Here is a 21536-nt window from a genome sequence, read left to right on the forward strand (position 1 = left end):
AAAGTAGGACCGCATACAATGCAGTAGAAAGTCAATCACCGCATGGTTTCTCTTACATGGTCATTTGGTTGAGGTACCAGTACATGTACAGTTTAAGAGAAATAGGTGGCCAATAATGTGCGATAACTATATTTGTATGCCGTAAGCGCAGCATACTTGGGTAATACGGGAGACACGATTAAGTTACATCACATAAGCTGCTGCACGCTTGACGCAAGCGACCTCAATGCGAGTCTGTCGGCTGTTTTCATACCGTTGGATACCCATTACAATAAAGAAAAGAAACACAAAAAGTAAGTATTTGTTGAATACAATTTTAAGAGAGTTATGCAATAGATGTTTTAAATAATGTTTGGTTGAGGGAAATATATGGCGCTGTATCAGAATGAGTGGTCAGCCAGGGTTATAAATATGTCAACAATCATAATATTATTATATGCAAGCAAATTGGACCATATCAGTGCTTAGACATTGAATTCTAAAACTTACTGGATTGCGATGGTAAGTTTAAACCATGATTATAGAGTATTTACTATTTGAGTTATTTAGTATGTGATTAGCTGCGACTTGATCAGTTTGTGTAAGTTAATACTTAAAGTATAATCCTTTATGTTTTGATCATAAGTTACCAACATGTAACACATGGTAAATTGACATGGTCCCAGCTTGCAAACACTGGGGTCATCATTTTTTACCTTTTATGCCCAATGGATTTTACTTCGTTGTAAATCAAAACTGGTTATTCTCTCGTGTTAACGTTTTATATTTCAACAACAATGGTTTCTACGACATGAGTATACCTTCTGATAGATATGTTATAGTGCGCAAACTTGCTTAATAATTGATATCAAAATATAAAAATAATTTTCAAAATTTATAAAATTAACTCACGTATCTTTACAGTCAAACCTCGGACATCTCACATAAATGGCAGTAACTCACTTAGGTTGTAAAAGCATGCCGCGAGACATAACGGTAATCCCCTTGACAAGTCGGCGGTCAGTCTAAAATGCCGACGGCTCAACTAAATGCTAGCCTTTGTTTTTTTATTACCTTTATCCACTATAGGTAGACATTAGTTAGGTAATCTATGAGAATATTGTATCAACCCGGAACAACACATGAAATAACAAAGGAAGTAATGGTGACAATATATTAAAATAATGTTTTCAAAACTAAACCAATCAGAGTTTGCTATGCGTCCCTCCGCTATATAAGTAGGTGCAGGTTGACTAATAATACGCTACAGTCGGAAAGCGCACGTTAAATCTTCTATATCAGTCAGTAAGACTACCAATACGCGAAATACGCTACAGTCGGAAAGCGCACGTTAAATCTCCTATATCAGTCAGTCAGTCAGACTGCCAAGGTAATCTCCAAAGTAAGTAAGGAAGGAAGTAAGACTACCAAGTCACACTGCACCTGAATTAATCTTGGAAAGCTAGCAACTCTGATGTCATCAGTTATTCTCAATTCTTCTATTCTACTTTAAGGTGAGACATTTTCATGTTTGAAGTTATGCCTTTTCTTTGCAAATGTTTTAATAAGCTATTGGAAAATGGTGTTTTCCCAAGCAATTGGTCATGTTCTATAATAATCCCCCTGCATAAAAAAGGAGACAGGAGTGACCCAGATAACTAAAGAGGCATTTCATTAATGAGCATTTTAGGAAAAGTATTTACTACAATATTAAACAATAGAATTTCAAAATGGGCGACCATGCGTGATAAGATTCCTGAATTTCAAGCTGGCTTCAGAAAAAGTTATTCCACCATAGATCATGTATTTACACTATATGCACTTATTCAAAAAACCTTGTCACGGCGTAAGCATAAACTGTATGTAGCATTTGTAGATTTTAAAAAGGCTTTTGATTCTGTCAATCGCTTTAAGCTATGGACATGTCTACGAAAAGCTGGTTTACGTGGGAAAATGTTTACTATTCTAAAATCAATGTATTCTAATGTGAGATCATGTGTTCGTTGTGGGGATAGTTTAACAGATTTCTTTGATTGTCCTTTGGGCCTAAGACAAGGCTGTATTTTGAGTCCGATCTTATTTTCATTTTTCATTAATGAATTATATTACGAAATAGCTGCCAGTGGTAAACATGGTATCCAAATGTTCCCAGATTGGATAGAAATACTAATGCTACTTTTCGCAGATGATGTCATTTTAGTGTCAGATACTGTTGTCGGTCTTCAAAGGCAATTAAATATTTTAAGTACGTACACCAAAGAATGGAAATTATCCGTAAACTTGGAAAAAACTAAAATTGTGATCTTCAGAAAAGGTGGTCCAATAGCGTCGAAAGAGAGATGGTCATTCGATGGTCAGTTAGTCAATATAGTAGATCACTACACTTATTTAGGAATCTGGTTCTCACACACAATGAATTGGAAAAAATGTGCCCTTGACTTGTCCTTGCGTGCAAAGAAAGCTTTAATAAGTGTCATGTCTATTTCTCATAAAGTGGGATCGATGTCACCTAATATCTTCTTTAAGCTTTTCGATACCCAGATACAACCAATTTTATTGTATGGTTCTGAAGTATGGGGATTTCAACGTTATGACTGTTTAGAGAAGGTTCATTTATTAGCATGTAAAAAGTTTCTTTGTGTCGGATCTTCTACACCAAATTGCATGGTTTATGGTGAATGTGGTAGATACCCATTATATATTAATTCTCAGATCAGATGTTTAAAATACTGGTTTAAAATTCTTCATATGCATGAACAACGTCTCCCCAAATTAGCCTATAACATGCTTCTACATTTAGATAACATGGGAAAGAATACTTGGACATCGCATATAAGAAATCTTTTATTTTCGCATGGTTTTGGTTTAAAATGGCTATGTCAGTCAGTTGGAAATGTAAATATGTTTCTTAATGAATTTCGGAATCGGTCTATAAATATGTTCTACCAAGAATGGCACTCCACTTTAGAGGATAGTTCGCGTTATGAATATTACAAAACTTTCAAGACTTTACTTCAACCAGAAATATATTTATCAGTACTCACTATGGAAAACTTAAGAAAACAGTTAATTAAATATCGACTTGGTTTGCCAGACCTATTTGTAAATGAAGGAAGAAAACTGTCCATTGAAAAAATGAAAAGAATTTGTCCATTGTGTAAGCTAGAGATAGAAAATGAAATTCATTTTGTGTTTGTCTGTCCATTTTACAATGATCTCCGAAAGAAATATATAAAAGATTATTTAATAGCAATGTCACCGATAAACGCCTTTGTAGTTATGCTGACGACAAAGAACGAATCAAATATATTAAATCTTTCTCTTTATATTAAGCATGCATTAGCCAAAAGAAATGAATTTATCAAACAACGTGTATATCCCAATGTGTAACAAATGTAATTGTATCTACATGCGTAACTCTTTCTTGTATATGGGCCGGTGGCCTTTTGTACAATAAACTTCTTTGACTTGACTCATGCGTTGTTTCAATGGTTGTTTTCATTCACGTTGAATGTGTATTATGATTATTGTCTCAGATTGTTTTAATTGTTGTTTTCAAATATGTTGAATGTATTTCATGATTATTGTCTTAGATTTCTTGAACATTGTATATTTTCAACCACATGCGTTGGTTATTGTTTAATGTATTTTGAATCTTCAATAATGATTAGGAATGTTTTCAATGCGCACTATGCCACTATAGGTATCACTTATGAAGGTTGTAATCACTTATGTAGGTTGTAGTAATTTCGATCAATAAACTATGAAATTAATTATTCCAGGGTCCCGTTTCACAAAGCGATCGTAACTACAATCAATCTTAGAGACTTACGTCGATTATAAAATCGTCTTAGCTAAAGTTTACGCCCGTTCCACAAAGCTATCTTAGGGCGATTGTAACTTTACAAGTTCTTAAGTAGCCGATCTTAACAAAGATCGGAATCTTCAGCCATGAAGATACGAAAGTTTCCCTAAGAGTGGCCTCCCTTGGTCATGTTTAGCAGACGACGCATTGTCGAAATATGGCTGAATCGCAGACCTCTGTCGGCGTCAAACACGTTCGTCGCAGCAATTTTTCAGCAAGCGAGATCGCTGTCCTTGTTGATGAGGTGGCTGTTCACCACACGACACTGAAGTCCTCATTCAGCTCTACCGTCACCAATAAGCTGAAAGGCAGCATATGGGAGGACATCGCTAACAAGTAAGTGAGCTGTGGACTGTCAGAATGTTATCTGATATAATAATAAGTCAACATACGCCATCTTTGTTGTTATGGGACAATATTTAAGATCGATTTTAGCGATCCTAAGTTGGTCCGGAGCAACTTAGCATTTTGATCTTAACTTACAACTCTCTTAGTTAAGATTGCTTTGTGGAACGGGCGGCCGATCGTAACAAAAATTTAAGATCGCGTACTTAGTGAGTTACAATCAACTTAGCCCTAAGATCGCTTTGTGGAACGGGGCCCTGATCAACATTTTGATAACCGTTTGATAAATAAGAAATCTAGTACAAGTATCAACAACATCGTAAAGTAAAATATGTCATGTCGTCAATATGTGTAGATTCATTGCTAGCAGTAATGCTGGACTTAGTTAATAGTCGGTCAGCTTTTGTTCTTGATAGGAAATGAAATACCTGTAACTTGATGTTAATAGTTGAATGCACAATGCTCGTATGCGAGCTCTGCATAAAGTAGCTAAATAACACTTGTATTAGAAGAACTACGGTAATGCGCGAAACTGCATTTCCGTATAATATATCTACAAATACGTCTATCATTAATGTTGCATTATTTCAGCTGACATAGGTATTGTGAATCATATGTGTTGTATTTGTATTGTACCGCTATTTCAAGTTCCATCCTGATCTATTTGTGTATAATGTAATGATGATTATTTGATATTTTATAAGATTGACGCGAAATGCTTATTGAATTATATTTTGAGTAGTTATGTCATAAGAAACCACGACGTTATGACAATTATTTGTAATGATATAATCTATGATTATTAGATATGATTATGTGACTAATTGAATTGAAATGTTTATTACACACTGCACCTGAATAAATCTTGGCACGGTAGCAACTCTGATGTCATCATTTATTCTCAATTCTTCCATTCTATGTTAAGGAAAAATTACCGTGAGACAGCACGTTCTCAGCTACAGTCCAATCTCATTTAAATCAGATCTCAGTTCTCGCTATCGCCAAACAAAGATCTGAGGACATCCCATTACGGGTCACGTCAGAACTACCGTTGACGACGTGATAAATCCGCGGATGATCCGTAACTTACCCGCGGATTATCCAGGGATTATTCGCAGTTTTACCCCTCTGCAAACGGTACTATTGTACATAGAAACACACAGATGCATATTTCAATATCATGTCTTGTTTCGTTGTTGTTATATACAGTTTATACCACTTGTCTCATGCCGTTTATTTAGTGAATGAAAACGTATGACATGCTTCCCAAATTATCCAACCATTGTTTCCGGTTTGCACAACTCCTGGAGACATTGCATGGTTAGATACCCTGCTATGTGCGACGGACATCATATTTCACGGGCCAATCAGTGTGTTGTTATTTGCAAAGAAGTGATGTATTCCCAACATGCGCGCTTTAATTGAATGAAAATATTCAGGTAGGGCAGTCGATCTACACGTACATGAGATTTAATACATGTATTAATGTATATGGGAGTCGTATGCCATACACGTATACACTGTGGTATCAGTATTTGTTATTTCGTACACAGGACCAAAGATGGGACTGCTGCCGACAGTTGTTAGCGCCACCATCATTGTAGCCATTCCTGTCATTCAAATAGGTACGTGGTCCCTTAATCATTGTTGAGAGAGAGAGAGAGAGAGAGAGAAAGAGAGAGAGAGAGAGAGAGAGAGAGAGAGAGAGGGGGGTGTTTCTAATAAGAGGACATATATTAATCTATTCGAAATTCTTTTCCAGGCATTGTGTACAGAATTATCTGGGTGCCGGACAAACCGGAAGTCGACAAAAACAATTGTGAAAATTCATGTTTTGATACCATCTTTAAAGGTAAGCTTCTAATACGTCCCCATTAATAATTTAGAATGAGAAGTAAGTGTGTGTGTGTGTGTGTGTGTGTGTGTGTGTCTGTGTGTGTCTGTGAGTCTGTGTCTGTGTGTGTCCTTTTCAAGCGTCCCCTGTCTTATTTCCGTCTACATCGACGTTAAACTGCTCATAAGTATCGCGTGTAAGACAACTTCCGGTCGCCCCGCCTTTCCATGCCTTCTTCCTGTCACACTCCAATGGTTGGTTGGTTGGTTGTTGTTTGACGCCGCACTCAGCAATACTCCAGCTATATGACGGCGGTCTGTAAACATTCCACGCAATGAACACTTAAATCTTGAAATCAATTCTTAAATGAAAACCCCTCTTCATTTGCGAAACGGAATATCGGGTGGGTAAATTGTTGGGCTTAACGTGGCTTGAAAAAGTATTCCAGCTTTATCATGGTGTGTTTACTTATGCGAGAGGAAAGGGCGTTGCTAGGTGACAGGCCGCTGAGAAATGGACCCCATCATGCACCGCGGTTTTGATCATGGTCATATTCGTCGCCCTGAATATAACCATGCGCTTCGAATCTGTGGAGGTTTTTCCAAACATGCGGTGTTTTAACTGGAATACTGTTAAAAGCAGCGTTTAATCCCGTCACTTCGGGACTGTCTCCAGCATGAACCGACACGCTTATTCGTCACCACTCGCCCCTTTCGGTAACCTGCAAGAAGACTCGTCCCCCTATCGATGAATGTTATGTGCGTCAATACGACAAAGCAATCAGAATACGCGTATGATTTCAAGTACTTCGTCAAAGAATCCCTCAGAAATCATTTTTGATTTTACATGTCTTGCATCTAAAAATATACCCAAGACACCGTAAAATGTGTTCAATCATATTGTATAATTCCGCACGTCCCGATGTGCTTTAAATTGCATCTGAAATATATATAATATATTGGGAAATAGATGTGAACCATTACGCAACGGGTTGACAATTGTTTTAGGTATGCCCGTTAGCGCTAAGACGGAACCCGGTCGCTAAGATGGCCATGAGAAGGGCACGAGTCGCTATACGGCTTGTCCCGGAATAACACGAGTTGGTGCGACACGCCCCGACACAACTGATTTACTGTTCAAAGGGCGTAACACACAACTCACTCACTCTCTCATGAATATTGGTGGTTTTCCATCTTGACCAACTTGACTAACTCTTTTCAGGGTTTGGTGGGGCAGCCTCGTCGTAAAAGCGTTCGCTCTTGAAGCTGAAGGCCTGGGTTAAATCCTAACAATTTTGCTGGAATATTACTAAAAGCGGCGTAAAAGTTTACTCACTTCCTCTTGTTTTCAGGCTCCTACGAGAAGAGCGGAAGTAAGCATGGGTACAAGCACGTGTACTTCAACGCCACGCGACAGACCATGTGTGTGTGGGTCATCACCTTTGTGTATGTCATCCTTGGATACGAAGCACTGAAGCTCTTCCTCTCCTTCCTCTTCTCTCGCTCCCTCCGACCAATCATGGCGATTCTCTTCTTCGTCAGTGTCTACCCACACGTCTACGCCTGGTGGGCAATATTCAACTACTTCAACGACGATTTCTACCTGATGTTCAACCACCAAATATTCTTCTCAGTCACAGAAATGCTGTCGACGTACGCCATCTTGAAATCATGCGACAGACACTCTGAAAGGCGTGTTGTGCTTTATAATTTAATCATAGGGGCAGCTCTTGCACATGTTATTATTGGCAGTTTGGACCAATTCATTTCTCATATTATACACAAGGTGGGCAGACCTCACCAGGAATGGCGGGACATCGGACTCCTTGTCCCCGACATCATGATGGTAGTACTTCCGGTTGTTGATTACATGAAAGGGGAGATAACTCTGAGACCCAGATATATATTGTCGGATCTACGTGAACGTTTCACCAAGGATAAATCATCATGGACAAATGCTTTGATTTTAGTAGGCTATGTCGCCGGTTTGCTAATAACAGGGAAACTATTATAAGTATATATACATTATATTGGCCTACTAATGAAATGAGACAGTTTGTAACTAGTATAGGTAAAAAAAGCCCGGCCCGAACTCCGTACACGAATTTTGTGCGAACCCGAGTGAAGCAATGTGTAGAGCAGGCGCACGTTAGATGCTGAGCACGTTGCACCAGACATATTACGATTGATAGGACCTCTGCATTCACGGGTGATGGTGGGTGCGTACTGAAAACAAACCCGTGAAATATTGACCATATTAAAGCACGTCACCTAAACAGTTAAATGACGAAATTTAAAGAAACACATTGTTGTCTAGTTTTTTGAGGGGCAAAAGAAAGTATACCTATTATACCTGTTAAATTGAAAATTGAACGAACTGTGGTCAAACTGGATTGTCTATTTAACCATCACTCATTCCTGCAACAGTTTGTAAAAAGTAATCTGTGGCTGGGTAATTATGGGCAAAAATAAATCGGTTCAGTGAAGACTGGGGTTAGAGTGAGTGAGCGAGTTTGGTTTTACGCCGCTTGTAGCAAGTATTCCAGCAATATCACGGCGGGGGACACCGGAAATGGGCTTCACACATTGTACCCATGTCGGGAATCGAACCCGGGCCTTCGGCGAACAAGCGAACGCTCCTTACTGGGGTAAGAAATGAACAGCAGACAACACGACCCCTACCATGTTTGAAATGTAAATGTGTGCCGAAACAATACAAATTTATATGATTTTCAAAGATTAGATGCCTAACATACACATAAGAGGTTGTGCTATATGCGAATTATTATTATTATTTAAAAAAAAAAAATCATTTAAAAAGATAAAACCATGTTGAAGTATTGCTGGAGGGCTGACTAAAAGCTCGATTACAGTTCATTTGTTGGATATGAAATCGTTAACTTAGGATACTTTCAACTGTAAATCAAACACATGATATATTATCAATAAGACCCGTGAAGACCCGTAAAAGGCGACTATGCTTGTCGTAAGAGGCGACCTACGGGATCGGGTGGTCAGGCTCGCTGACTTGGTTGATGCATGTCATTTATCCCAATTACGTTGATCGATGCTCATGATATTAATCACTGTATTATCTGGTCCAGACTCGACTATTTACAGACCGCCGTCATATAGCTGGAATATTGCTGAGTACCGCGTTAAACAACAAACAAACAATACCAGGCACAGAACACGTCCCGAACACACTCTTGCTTGTTGTAAGATCCGGGCAAAGAGCATCAGGTGGTCAGACTCGTTCACTTGGTTGATTGCGTGTCATCGTACCCCGACGGCGTGCTGCGTTGCTCATGAGTTTAACCAGTAGTTTGCATTTTCAAGACACGATTATGTACAGGCCGCTAATAGCTGATATATACATATAGCTGGCGACGTTAAACAAACAAAAACATATCTAAGGAGACAAAGATTGTTTTCCTTGAATGATAAGTATAGATTTAGTCAGTTAGAGATCGAGTTCTGTTTTCCGCCGCATTGTTCAGTATTACGGTAATATCAAGGCGTGTCTGCTTGATGTGGGAGGGAAGCCCGAAGGGACGCAGCCGCTGGACGTTTACCATTTGGTGAAACCCACGAGCACGGGTATGGTGCTGACAAACCGAGACACAAGATCAAGGGGAATCTGGTTTTGGCTCTTCATGGGGGCGTAGCTCTGCATAGAGAATTTAGCGCCTTGGACGACCCCCCCCCCCCCCCCCCCCCCTGATGGGTAGAAACAAACAGACACAAGGTACACTTTAGGGAACACGTGTCACATAGTGAGAGGGGTTCGCTAACTTACATTTAGGCTTTAGTTTAACGATTAATACAGGACTAAAACTTGTTCTCCATCCTTTGTTAAACCGGCGTGTTCACGTTGTAACACCAATGTACATACATCACTCACTCACTCACTAACAAACAAACGACCCTGGTCAACCACCAACCCACTCACTCGATCATTCACTCACTGGGGAGCAGAATGATGTTCACAAAACCAACACAATTTGAGGTGTACAGTTTATTTCGTGAAGCTGTAATCGAAACTACATTGGTATTAAGCTACATTGGTATTAAACTACATTGGTACACTGAGAGTATTTAAAACAGAAAATCAATGTTCTCAAGAGCAACTGTGACGAATTTAAATTCGACTGTAACTTGAGTAAGCAAACTTCATGATACATTTGTGTATGAGCGATATTTGTAAAACAACCTTCACCTTTGAATGCGCATACAATATTTGTTTGGACGATAAAACTATAAACTTTAAGGGTAGCGCAGGCGCAACCTACCCAGCGAACCAGTCTTGTCTAAACACGGTGTTTGTTGCTTAACCCAAACATGATTTCTGATGCATGTACGCAACAACGTTGGACCCTGTGAATATATTTTGTTCAGTCCCGGATACATTACAGACAGGTAATAAAATATATAGACACCGGTAACTCGTATACAACTTTAGTAATGAAACCCGCATACGCAGACATGGAAGAGATAGCAGAGTGGTACGCAGCCACGACCATTAACAGGCTTTAACATTATACAAAATATTGTCTGATTAACACTCAACAATGACAATGCATATTAAAAGGAAACATCATTATGAATTAAATTTGTAAAACATTTCAACCGTTGCCACAGCGCCATCATCCGCTGTAGGACCTAAAGTAACTTGTGACCAAAAGACGAAAAAACTCCCTTTCTGGGCACAACACCAGTGTTATAACTGTGGCTTTGCGAAAGACATGTTACTCTAAATATAAAAAGATCATATAAGCATCGTTTTGTGATTAAACAGCGCATGGAATGAGTGATCGATGACTACCTTTAAATATATCCAACTCCCAGCAGCCTCTCGGATGTGTCGCTGTTGGGAGCCTATGTGCACGGTACCTAGGTTCCGCCAGAGAACTTGCCGACGAAGAGGTTGAGTTTGGAGACGTTGTCTCTGATGAAGAAGAGGAAGGGGTGGTCACAGCGGAACACCGGCGAGGGTGGCTGCATTCCTGCGAACGACCTCACCTCTGGAAAAGACATCATCTCAGTTACGACTTACTCGAGAGTGCAAAAAGCGAGGTGTGACTTAGTAATTGAATTTCAAATTTAGGGAAAATATTAGTGTGAGTGAGATGGGTTTTACGCCGCTTTGAACAGTATTTCAGTTGTATCACGGCGTGTCAGCTTGATGTGGATTGGAAGCCTGCGAAGATGCAGGTCTTAGACGTCCACCACTTTGGTAAAAACCCACGAGCACGGATGTGGTGCTGACAAAGCTAGAAACATAATCAGGGCGAACCGGCATTCGAGGTGTGGCGTGTCCAAGGGACGCAACTCTGCACATCGAAGCTTGAATGTTAACATCACACATGTAATATTATTTTTATATTCATCTAACCCCTGTCTTAATACTTCTCGATTATCTTTCGCAATATAGTTTTCTTCCGTGAGGCCCGCGTGGTGACCCCGGCTTAGACCTGGGCCCCGGTACCCTAGGTTGATAGTGAGAGGGAGCAAAATGGATCGGGAGGTCAGGCTCGATGACTGGTTTAATCACGTCAATGTGCTCCGGCTCGGGTGTTGCTTAATATCAATCACTGGTTCGCCTGGTCAAGACTCGATTTTTTACAGGTTGATTATTACCGAGTGCGGCGTTAACAACCAACAAAAACAACGACAGAAGCATACTCACCTATAATAACAGCCGTGGCAGCCGCAGCCTCGCTACCCTCTTCGTTGACCTCTACGACAGCTTTGTGCAGGACGTCACTGATGTAGGCGTCGCTGGAGCTGGTGATGCCGGAGAAGTCTGCTAGTCCTGCCGAGAACGGTCTGGTCATCCCCATGGTTTGCAGAGCTTGCGTGACCGATAGTGACGTCTCCAGTTTAAACCTGGGGAGAAACACCTTTAGTTTGGCTGCGATGATTGTGTCAAGGGTGCTGGCGAGTATATCCGTCGTCAAGGCGTCTTCTAAGGTGGTGAGGCCAGCTTCATCATCAGGCAGGATTATAAGCATGCTGAAACGACGATCTTCATAGGGCAACTCCAGCAAGCGAGCCGCATGACCAGGGACAGACCCCACCTTGAAGTCAGCTTCAACCTCCATCATCTGAACGGGGACCTGTTCATTGGGTGTTTTCCTGAACAACTGTTCGCTGGTCATCTCAGGTGTGAAAGGTTTCTGCCATCTTGCCTTGAAATAGATAGCGTTGACTAGTACCACGGCGGTCAAGCGAGTGATGGTTCCTTGGTTGATGATGGTGGGGATGAGGTTGTTGGTCTGGGCTGACACCCACTCGTTGATCGGACCCTCTGGTCCGGCAGGGTGTTCCCAGTCGAACGAGGAGATATTGGCTTGGTAGAATAAACCCAGTGCGTCCGTAAACTCCTGCAGTATGTCCAACTCAGGTTGTAGATATATACTATTAGCCGTCTTCAACGTAGCATTGCCAGGGTTGTTGAGGAGTTGGTTCAATTTCTTCGCTGCGAAACGCGTGCGTCTTCCAAGGCCACGAAGTGACAGAGCCTGCTTCATCTGAAACGCTGTTTGATGACGAGCACCCATAAAGGTCATGGTCAACGCTTGGTGGATGCTGAAAGGAGAATACACAACGTCGGTAGCGGGCAGACCTACCTCCTTGTGGAAGTTTGTGATAAAGCTATTCTGTGCCCCGACGAGGGATGTGATCAAGCGCTGAACCCTGTCAGGCAAGCTGGCGAAAGACGTAATGGGTTGGCCCCATCGAGCGTGAGCTTGACCTTGGCGATGGCCATGACCTCTCCGACCTTGTCTGTTGCCTCGTCCCGGTGCTTGACCATGACCTCTCCGACCTTGTCTGTCCCTGCGCCACGGACGCCTTCTCCCCCCTCTCCCGGCGGTGTCTTCCTCCTCGTCTTCGCCTTCGCCTCTTGGACGCCCGCTGTGGCGACGTCCTGCGTTCTGCCTGCGACCTCCCCGTGCGCCTCTTTTCAGTCTAGCCAATAACTCAACCTCGTTGTCGTTCTCAGATGCATCACTTGTGGCGTAAATGACTGAAACAATATGGTAAGCACTGGATCAACACTGGATTCGGGGAGTCTAGTATTCTCTTTAATTCCCACTGAAAGGTCCCGCTAAGATTCGGTGGACCTGTTACTGCTACCCGTTAAAGATTCATGGTATCTGTTTGTCCAGTCGTGTCTAGATAAATCCCATACAAGTCGGCTAGACGGATGTCGTGACGTCATAATGTTTGATTTGATAAGAGCCCACTTACTTGTGACGTCACAACTGAACCAGTTACCACACGGATAGTCGGATAGCGCTCAAAGATACACCTAAACGTCACGAGGAGGCACACATTTTATACATGACGCCACTGGCCGTGGGTAGCCTAGTGGTTAAAGCGTTGGCTCGTGACGCCGAAGATCCGGGTCCGATTCCCCACATGGGTACAATGTGTGAAGCCCATTTTTATACCCCAGAACGACGCACATTCGTATGGAGGACTAATCATGGACATTATTCCCCGGACAGACAAACATGGGTACTGAGGATTAGCAATGGACATTATACCCCGGACAGAAAAAACATTATAGGAAAGACTAGTTATGGACATTATGCCCCGGACAGACAAACATAATAGGGAAGACTAGTTATGGACATTACATTATACCCCGGACAGACAAACATTATAGGGAAGACTAGTTATGGACATTACATTATACCCCGGACAGACAAACATTATAGGGAAGACTAGTTATGGACATTACATTATACCCCGGACAGATAAACATTACAGGGAAGACTAGTTATGGACATTACATTATACCCCGGACAGACAAACATTATAGGAAAGACTAGTTATTGACATTATGCCCCGGACAGACAAACATAATAGGGAAGACTAGTTATGGACATTACATTATACCCCGGACAGTAAAAACATTATAGGAAAGACTAGTTATGGACATTATGCCCCGGACAGACAAACATAATAGGGAAGACTAGTTATGGACATTACATTATACCCCGGACAGACAAACATTATAGGGAAGACTAGTTATGGACATTACATTATACCCCGGACAGACAAACATTACAGGGAAGACTAGTTATGGACATTACATTATACCCCGGACAGACAAACATTATAGGGAAGACTAGTTATGGACATTACATTATAACCCGGACAGACAAACATGGGTACTGAGGACTAGTTATGGACATTATACCCCGGACAGACAAACATTAAAGGGAAGACTAGTTAAGGACATTATGCCCCGGACAGACACACATTATAGGGAAGACTAGTTAAGGACATTATACCCCGGACAGACACACATTATAGGGGATATTAGTTATGTACATTATAACCTTAACAGACAAACATTATAGGGAAGACTAGTTATGGACATTATACCCCGGACAGACAAACATGGGTACTGAGGACCAGTTATACAGCGTAATCCAATGACCGCCGATTATCAAGGAGTTTTCATATCATCATAGTCAATATTTGCTATTACATCTTCTAATTAATCCCCAATTAACTGTAGCAGACTAGCCCATTTTTCACTCACGAAGGTGCAGTATCCTAAATCAAATACTGGTGATTACTAATTGGTAATTAGATGAAGTTGGAAGTTGTAGTAGTCAAAATAGGGATGAGTACATATTTTTATATATAGATTTCCATAGGTTTGTCAGTATTCGCCGCCTCCGTGGTCTAGTGGTAGAGCGTCCGCGCGGAGAGCGGAAGGTCCGGGGTTCGATCCCCGGCCGCGTCATACCAAAAGACGTTTAAACATGGTACTTGTTGTTACCCTGTCTGGCGCTCGGCATTAAGGGCTAAAACAAGGACTGGTCGGCTCGGAGTCAGTATACTGTGTCTGAGTGGGGTATTCATGTTAAACTGCGGCATGGTATTTCAGTGAGCTAGCACTATAAATCGGCATAAGTCCGGACTAGTACAAGCAGCCACACACACACACACACATGTGCATGCACGTCGCTATATAAGTGCAATAATCTTGGACGCGACGTTAAACCCAATTTCACCTCACCGTTGTCAGTATTCATTGATGAAGGGACAAGTAGTTAGATGAAAAGTTGTTAAACAATACAGAAGTTTAACCATATAAGTTTCATGTCTTCATCATAACATCAATTTCATAAAAATATTAAAAAAATATCTCACCTGCAGCCAGCAGAAGGCAAAAGCAGATGACAAGCGTGAGTTTAGACATGTTGGGACTCCGTTTCTTGGATTCTAAGCCGAGCCAGTTTGCTGACTCCTCAACGGGATGGGAGATTCCGGAACGGGACACTTTGTGGTCACTTGAGATGCTCATCAGGGATGTTTTGGCGCTACAGATCATAACCTGGAAACAAACGTTTTCAAACGAGTGGTTCTTGCCGCTTTCCGTTGGATTCATTGGTTTGTTTGTTTGTTTGTTGTTTAACGCCGTACTCAGCAATATTCCAACTATATGACGGCGGTCTGTAAATAACCAAGTCTGGACCAGACAATCCAGTGATTGACATCATGAGCATCGACCCACACAATTGGGATACGATGACATGCATCAACCAAGTCAGTGAGCCTGGCCACCCGATCCCGTTAGTCGCCTCTTACGGCAAGCATGCTGAAGTCCTATTCTAACCCCCGGTCTTCAAGGGTCACCAATGTATGTTTTAGAAAATGCACATGTTTTAAGTGGAACTCGGCGGAAGCGTGGAACTCGGCTCGCAATGTGTGGGTTTGGGCCCAGACCAGACACACCGTAACTTGGTGGTAGACTCTGGAAAGTGTCCCTGGTGATATTATATGGATACAATCGGAATCAGGAAAATGCAGCAAATAATCCGCGGAGAGGGGAAGTCGTAACGGAGTATTTATGAATCAGAAAGCAAAATATATGAACGCGAACCAAATTCGAAGAAATGAATTAAATAAAATGTTGCCCTATTACAGGTTTAGTGTTCCTGGACATGCGAAATAGTTCTCAAAAACGCAACCAGTCATCTTCCTGCACTCGCCGCGCAGTGACATTCTTCCTCTAGGGTTGCGCCGATCACAAGACGGACCCATCTGTATGCTGTACTCCTGCGATCGGATGTCGCAACTAAACGCACAGTCTCTACAGCGGCCACGTACCGACCTCGGACATTAGTGAATGAATGGTTTGGTACGCCGCAGTCTAAATCTAATTCATTAAAAGATTCTGGACCCGCCTTTGCAATACACCGCCTTTTCACTGCGGCCGGTAAATAATGCAGTTTGTTCCGTGAGTCGCATAGTTTGGCTCAACGCCGCTTAGAACAGTATTTCAGTTCTATCACTGCATGTCAGCTTGATGTGGGAGGAAAGCCCGAAAGTGATGCAGGTCTCAGACGTTTACCACTTCGCTGAAACCCACGAGCACGGGTATGGTGCTGACAAACCTAGAAACATAATCGGGGCGAACTGGGATTCGAGCCCACAATCATAGGTTTGTGGCGTGCCCAAGGGACGCAACTCTGCACAGCGAATCGCGGACGTTTATCACTTTGGTAACACCCACGAGCACGGGACAAATCGGAAAGTATTATCGGGCTGAAGCGGGATTCCAACCCACAATCTCTTCTGGGTGAAGATAAGCGAGATCGAATGGGGTTTAACGTTGAGGTCCAGATTGTTGCACTTACATAACGACGTGCATTGCGTGTACTACGATTAATCTGGGTTTTTATAGTATCAGCCCAGTGAGGTACCAAGCCGCTAGGGCCTACCCGGGTACCCACCCCTCTATTGCCCGACCCTACCCGGGTACCCAGAGATGGGTATGAAATGTCCGATTCCAATTATGTTTGACCATAGCCCTGGCACAACGTCTTTAGATACGTGTATCAAACAATCTGGCCATGCATATACTGAAGTTGACTTAAGTGTTATCTTTATTCAACCATATGAAAAGTCAGAAGGAATGGGTGCACAGTCAGAAAGAAATGCGAACATTAGTGACTTGTAGTGTAACCATAGAGTTCTAGATAATAGACAATATATCACGTGACTGACCATGGGTCCGGGTAGTCCAGTGGGTACCGGGGTCCTGCTCACGGAGGCGGTTGGTAGACGTTCTACCACTCGACCACTGAGGCGGTTGGTAGGCGCTCTATCACGACCAGGGAGGCGGTTGGTAGACGCTCTAACCACTAGACCACGGAGGCGGTTGATAGACGTTCTATCTACTAGACCAGGGAGGCGGTTGGTAGACGCTCTATCCACTAGACCAGGGAGGCGGTTGGTAGACGCTCTACCACTCGAGCACGGAGGCGGTTGATAGACGCTCTATCTACTAGACCAGGGAGGCGGTTGTTAGACGCTCTACCACTCGACCACTGAGGCGGTTGGTAGGCGCTCTATCCACTAGACCACGGAGGCGGTTGATAGACACTGTATCTACTAGACCAGGGAGGCGGTTGGTAGACGCTCTATCCACTAGACCACGGAGGCGGTTGTTAGACGCTCTATCCACTAGACCACGGAGGCGGTTGATAGACGCTCTGTCTACTAGACCACGAAGGCGGTTGGTAGACGCTCTATCCACTAGACCACGGAGGCGGTTGGTAGACGCTCTATCCGCTAGACCACGGAGGCGGTTGGTAGAACAATGGTTGACAGCATGAGCAGCGATCCACGCCGTCGGTGTATGATCACGTCATACACCAAACCACCGAGCCTGACCTCCCTATCCATTTAAGACGCCTCTTACGTTTGTTTGTTTGTTTGTTGTTTGAATTACTGGATAGCTAAAACAAATCAAAATTCTTCGTAACTAGAATAATTTGTTTGTTGTTCAACGCCGCAGCGATATTCACGCTATATGACGGTTATCTGTAAATAACCGAGTCTGGACCTGACAATCCAGTGATTGACATCATGAGCATCGATCTACGAAGACATGCACCAACCAAGTCAACGAGTCTGAACCCGTTAGTCGCCGCTTATGACGAACGTGGGTTGGGGAAGACCAATTCTAAACCGGATCTTCGCGGTTTACTCACCCGAACCCAAACCCCTTTGAAAACCAAAATGTAGTAAGTTTTGTAGGCAATAAAATTGTCCGAGGGACGATTTTGATATTTTGGACCCCTCCCTTTTAAATACGCTGGATCCACCCCTGATCTTATTATATAACAACAGGTTGCCAAGATCTATAATTTGACTGAAGCGGGCACATGATGATAATCATATTTGGGACATAGGTGCAGAATGTCAAGTTGTTGTCGGGGAAATTTACCAACAATCTGTCATTGTTTCACATACTGACGTGGTGCACTTGTACTGCGGAGTGTCCCCTCATCCCGGGGCTCGTGACTCACGTGAGATGACGCACCAGACTGGTCACTGCAACAAATGGGGTTCTGCGTGAATGTAGGTCAGTGCTGGCATCTCGTTCACACGCGAGATACAAGATACAAGATACAAGATTGTATTGCGCAAACATTCCAAGTATAAACAGGAACAATATTCTATAAACTATATATTGTTTTACTGTCCTTCGTCGACAGAATTTTAAACAGTTTACATTTGTTTTATTAAAGTCATTTTTCTCTCGTCGCGATATGGCTGCAATACTGCCGATGTGACGTTAAATATTAACTCACTCACTCACTCACCATAAAGTATATAAACAGATACATAATAAGTCAGGACAACAATACAAAGTATCAATACAAATAGTACGTGATGACCTTGGGTTATCTATGATAAGTACTTCAGATTCATTTGATGTTGTATACATGATATGTTACCTGGTTCAATGTTTGATACAAGTTTGTTTGTTTGTTGTTTAACGCCGCACTCAGCAATATTCCAGCTATATGACGGCGGTCTGTAAAGAATCGAGTCTGGACCAGGCAATCCAGTGATTGACATCATGAGCATCGATCCACGCAATTGGGATCGATGACATGCATCAACCAAAGTCAGCGAGCCTGACCACCCGATCCCGTTAGTCGCCTTTTACGACAAGCATAGTTTGAAACAAGTAGACTAAATATTTCTGTGGTGTTAAGGCTTGCAAATAATAATTATTTAAGGAAAGAGAAGTAAACATGGAGTGCCTTACATCTGCATATTTACACAAGACATCAGATAGTGTTCTTCATCTTCAAGGAATGAGCAGTGATCACAGAGACGTTCTTCCAAAGGTGTACAGTCCGTTTGACTCCAAATGAGAAGGGTGAATTGCAAAATAACTCGAAATCCAGAAAAGTGTATGAAACATCAATACGGTACTTGACCATGAATACCCTGTACCCAACAAAATCTGAATTTTGTTGATTTTAAGACCCATGACGGATGAAGCTCTTTAAGAAACTATCATGTAATTTTGTATAGAAATGTGTACATGACACGTAGGGGGGACAAACCGTGGAAGGCACAGCGCAAGCACGGTCTGCACGTGCTACACAGTGACCTTGTTCATTCAATGACAAGATGCGCTACTCAGAAGATGTTAAACAGTTGATGTTGAATAATGTGTATGGTTTCTTTAGAAGTGAAGCAGAAAGAGCAAAGCCTTTTTATGTAATTAATAAATTCTTGAAACGAGCTTCAAAAGCTCTTGATATGTCCCCTCAGAAACTTAGACATTTTGTTGGGTACAGGGTATTCATGGTCAAGTACCGTATTGATGTTTCATACACTTTTCTGGATTTCGAGTTATTTTGCAATTCATCCTTCTCATTTGGAGTCAATCGGACTGTAGGTGGTCTTGTTCTTCTACCCAGTTCAATGTTTAGGCTGTCTCCCTCGCGTTGGTTCATAAATAGGTAAGGGTAAGTCCGTGGCCCTGTGTACTACTCAAACAGGGTTAGCTTCTCCCGATTCTTCATATTACTATAGTGAGTGAGTTGGGTTTAACGCCGCTTTTAACAGTATTCCAGTTATATCGCGGCGTGTCAGGGAGGAAAGCCCGAAGTGATGCAGGTCTCAGACGTTTACCACTTCGGTGAAACCCACGAGTAAGGTATGGTGCTGACAAACCTAGAAACATAATCGGGGCGAACCGGGATTCGAACCCACAATCATAGGTTTCTGGTGTGCCCAAGTGACGCAACTCTGCACAGCGAATCGCGGCGCCTTAGACGACTGGGCCACCCGTGCCACCTCCTATTATTATAGTTAGTATGTCATGTCTTGATAGACTAACGATAGAAATTTGAAAGAATCGAGTGATCCTTAACATTTTGTAGTAATATAGTATTTATGTGTTGTAGCCGTATCACTCGGGTTAGCATCTTCACGCGGCAAAGGTGTTAACTGACTTTATAAGAGGAGGAGAGTGGTATAAAATCTAACGAGGGACGCATAGCCCGCGTGATACTGCTGCAACGAATTTATCTTACCGACAGGGGCGGTCAGGTAGCCTAGTGGTTAAAGCGTTCGCTCGTCACGCCGAAGACCCGTGTTCGATTTCCGACATGGGTACAATGTGTGAAGCCCATTTCTTGTGTCTTGTCGCGTGACGTTCATTTATTCGGAAAAAAAACGTGCGGCCTTTTGCTTAAAGGGGCACTGATCGAACGCAATTCCCGGGACTGGTTGTTGCCTTTGTTATTGGTTTTTCCCCGTGAGTACCCGGATGATACGCAACGCAACTGAGCGTGACCAGAGACTGGGCTACCGTCTGCAAGGACAGCTAAATAAACTTGGAGGCTGGAGGCAATATTTGTTTACGAATTTTTGCATAAACACTGATTGGTTAACTGTGATCCATAAACATTTCGACAAAGGGCGCATGTTAATTAATTTCTTCAGCCTAAACAAACAGACAAAAGAACGGCGGAGCTCATCGGATGTCCTCATTTGGAAATACCCCAGATGGTTATAGTTTAATACTAAAAAAGTATCTATGCAGTGAAAGCATTTTCGGATTTCGGATTGCGTCGATAATACGATTACCAATCCCTTGTTGTCATCCACGTTTTCTCGTATAACCCTACACTTGTGTATTTGTCGTCATTCACTTGATGCTCAGTTAATGAATTTATTATAGGTACAATTATTGGTAGCACCACTTAGATTACCTGACAAAGGTTCCCATTTTGCATTTATTGTGTCTGGGGTAATTATTCAATCTAAATCCAGGTTTGAAGTGAGGTGAAATGTGTGTTATGTAATATGCACGTGGCAGACCAGCAAGAGGTGAATGATCAGTTGATTACTTTTTTTGTAAATCAACAGTTCGTTCCTAGACATCAAAGGATTAACAGAAAATACGTTGATTGATTAATCACTGTTATCTTGCACAGTGGATATGTCAAAAGTGAGTGTTTACATGTCTAGGTTTACTAAAACAAAGGGAATACACTCATATCATGGCGTGAAGTGCCGATGTAAAAACAACATACTTTGTTCAAAGGGTTAACTCATAATACGTTGAGTGATTGCTCATTGTTATCTATCACTTAATGGATTTTTAGGAACCGTGGACGTTATGAAAATAGTTGTCACGTGGGCTTTCTCAGCCGACCCTTGAGACTTG

General features: G+C 42.2%; 2 protein-coding genes across 2 annotated transcripts; one reads left to right on the forward strand and one right to left on the reverse strand.

The window, feature by feature from the left end:
* Positions 1-5750: 5750 nt before the first annotated feature.
* On the forward strand, positions 5751-8553 carry LOC139448423 (uncharacterized). The gene is made up of 3 exons (XM_071229975.1): positions 5751-5814; positions 5952-6041; positions 7375-8553. The coding sequence occupies exons 1-3, from the start codon at positions 5751-5753 to the stop codon at positions 8034-8036; spliced, it is 816 nt and encodes a 271-aa protein (XP_071086076.1). The 3' UTR covers positions 8037-8553.
* Positions 8554-10032: 1479 nt separating this feature from the next.
* On the reverse strand, positions 10033-17075 carry LOC139447354 (leukocyte elastase inhibitor-like). Its single transcript, XM_071228659.1, has 4 exons — positions 17060-17075; positions 15200-15383; positions 11712-13052; positions 10033-11046 (listed from the first exon to the last, which is right to left on the reverse strand). Exons 1-4 carry the CDS (start codon positions 17060-17062, stop codon positions 10916-10918), a joined length of 1659 nt encoding a protein of 552 aa, XP_071084760.1. The 5' UTR covers positions 17063-17075; the 3' UTR covers positions 10033-10915.
* Positions 17076-21536: the final 4461 nt, after the last annotated feature.

Source organism: Haliotis cracherodii, unplaced genomic scaffold (genome assembly GCF_022045235.1).
Source record: "Haliotis cracherodii isolate W230 unplaced genomic scaffold, xgHalCrac1.p SCAF_7, whole genome shotgun sequence".
Taxonomy (NCBI): domain Eukaryota; kingdom Metazoa; phylum Mollusca; class Gastropoda; order Lepetellida; family Haliotidae; genus Haliotis; species Haliotis cracherodii.

What these genes read in the sequence shown, in the direction of transcription:
- LOC139448423 (XM_071229975.1), top strand. Translation starts at nt 5,751, where the DNA reads ATGGGACTGCTGCCGACAGTTGTTAGCGCCACCATCATTGTAGCCATT. An exon ending in CATTCCTGTCATTCAAATAG is followed by an intron (nt 5,815 to 5,951) that starts GTACGTGGTCCC and finishes ATTCTTTTCCAG; the next exon opens with GCATTGTGTACAGAATTATC. An exon ending in TTTTGATACCATCTTTAAAG is followed by an intron (nt 6,042 to 7,374) that starts GTAAGCTTCTAA and finishes TCTTGTTTTCAG; the next exon opens with GCTCCTACGAGAAGAGCGGA.
- LOC139447354 (XM_071228659.1), bottom strand. An exon ending in TTGCCTTCTGCTGGCTGCAG is followed by an intron (nt 13,053 to 15,199) that starts GTGAGATATTTT and finishes ATATTGTTTCAG; the next exon opens with TCATTTACGCCACAAGTGAT. An exon ending in TGCCACGGCTGTTATTATAG is followed by an intron (nt 11,047 to 11,711) that starts GTGAGTATGCTT and finishes TGTCTTTTCCAG; the next exon opens with AGGTGAGGTCGTTCGCAGGA.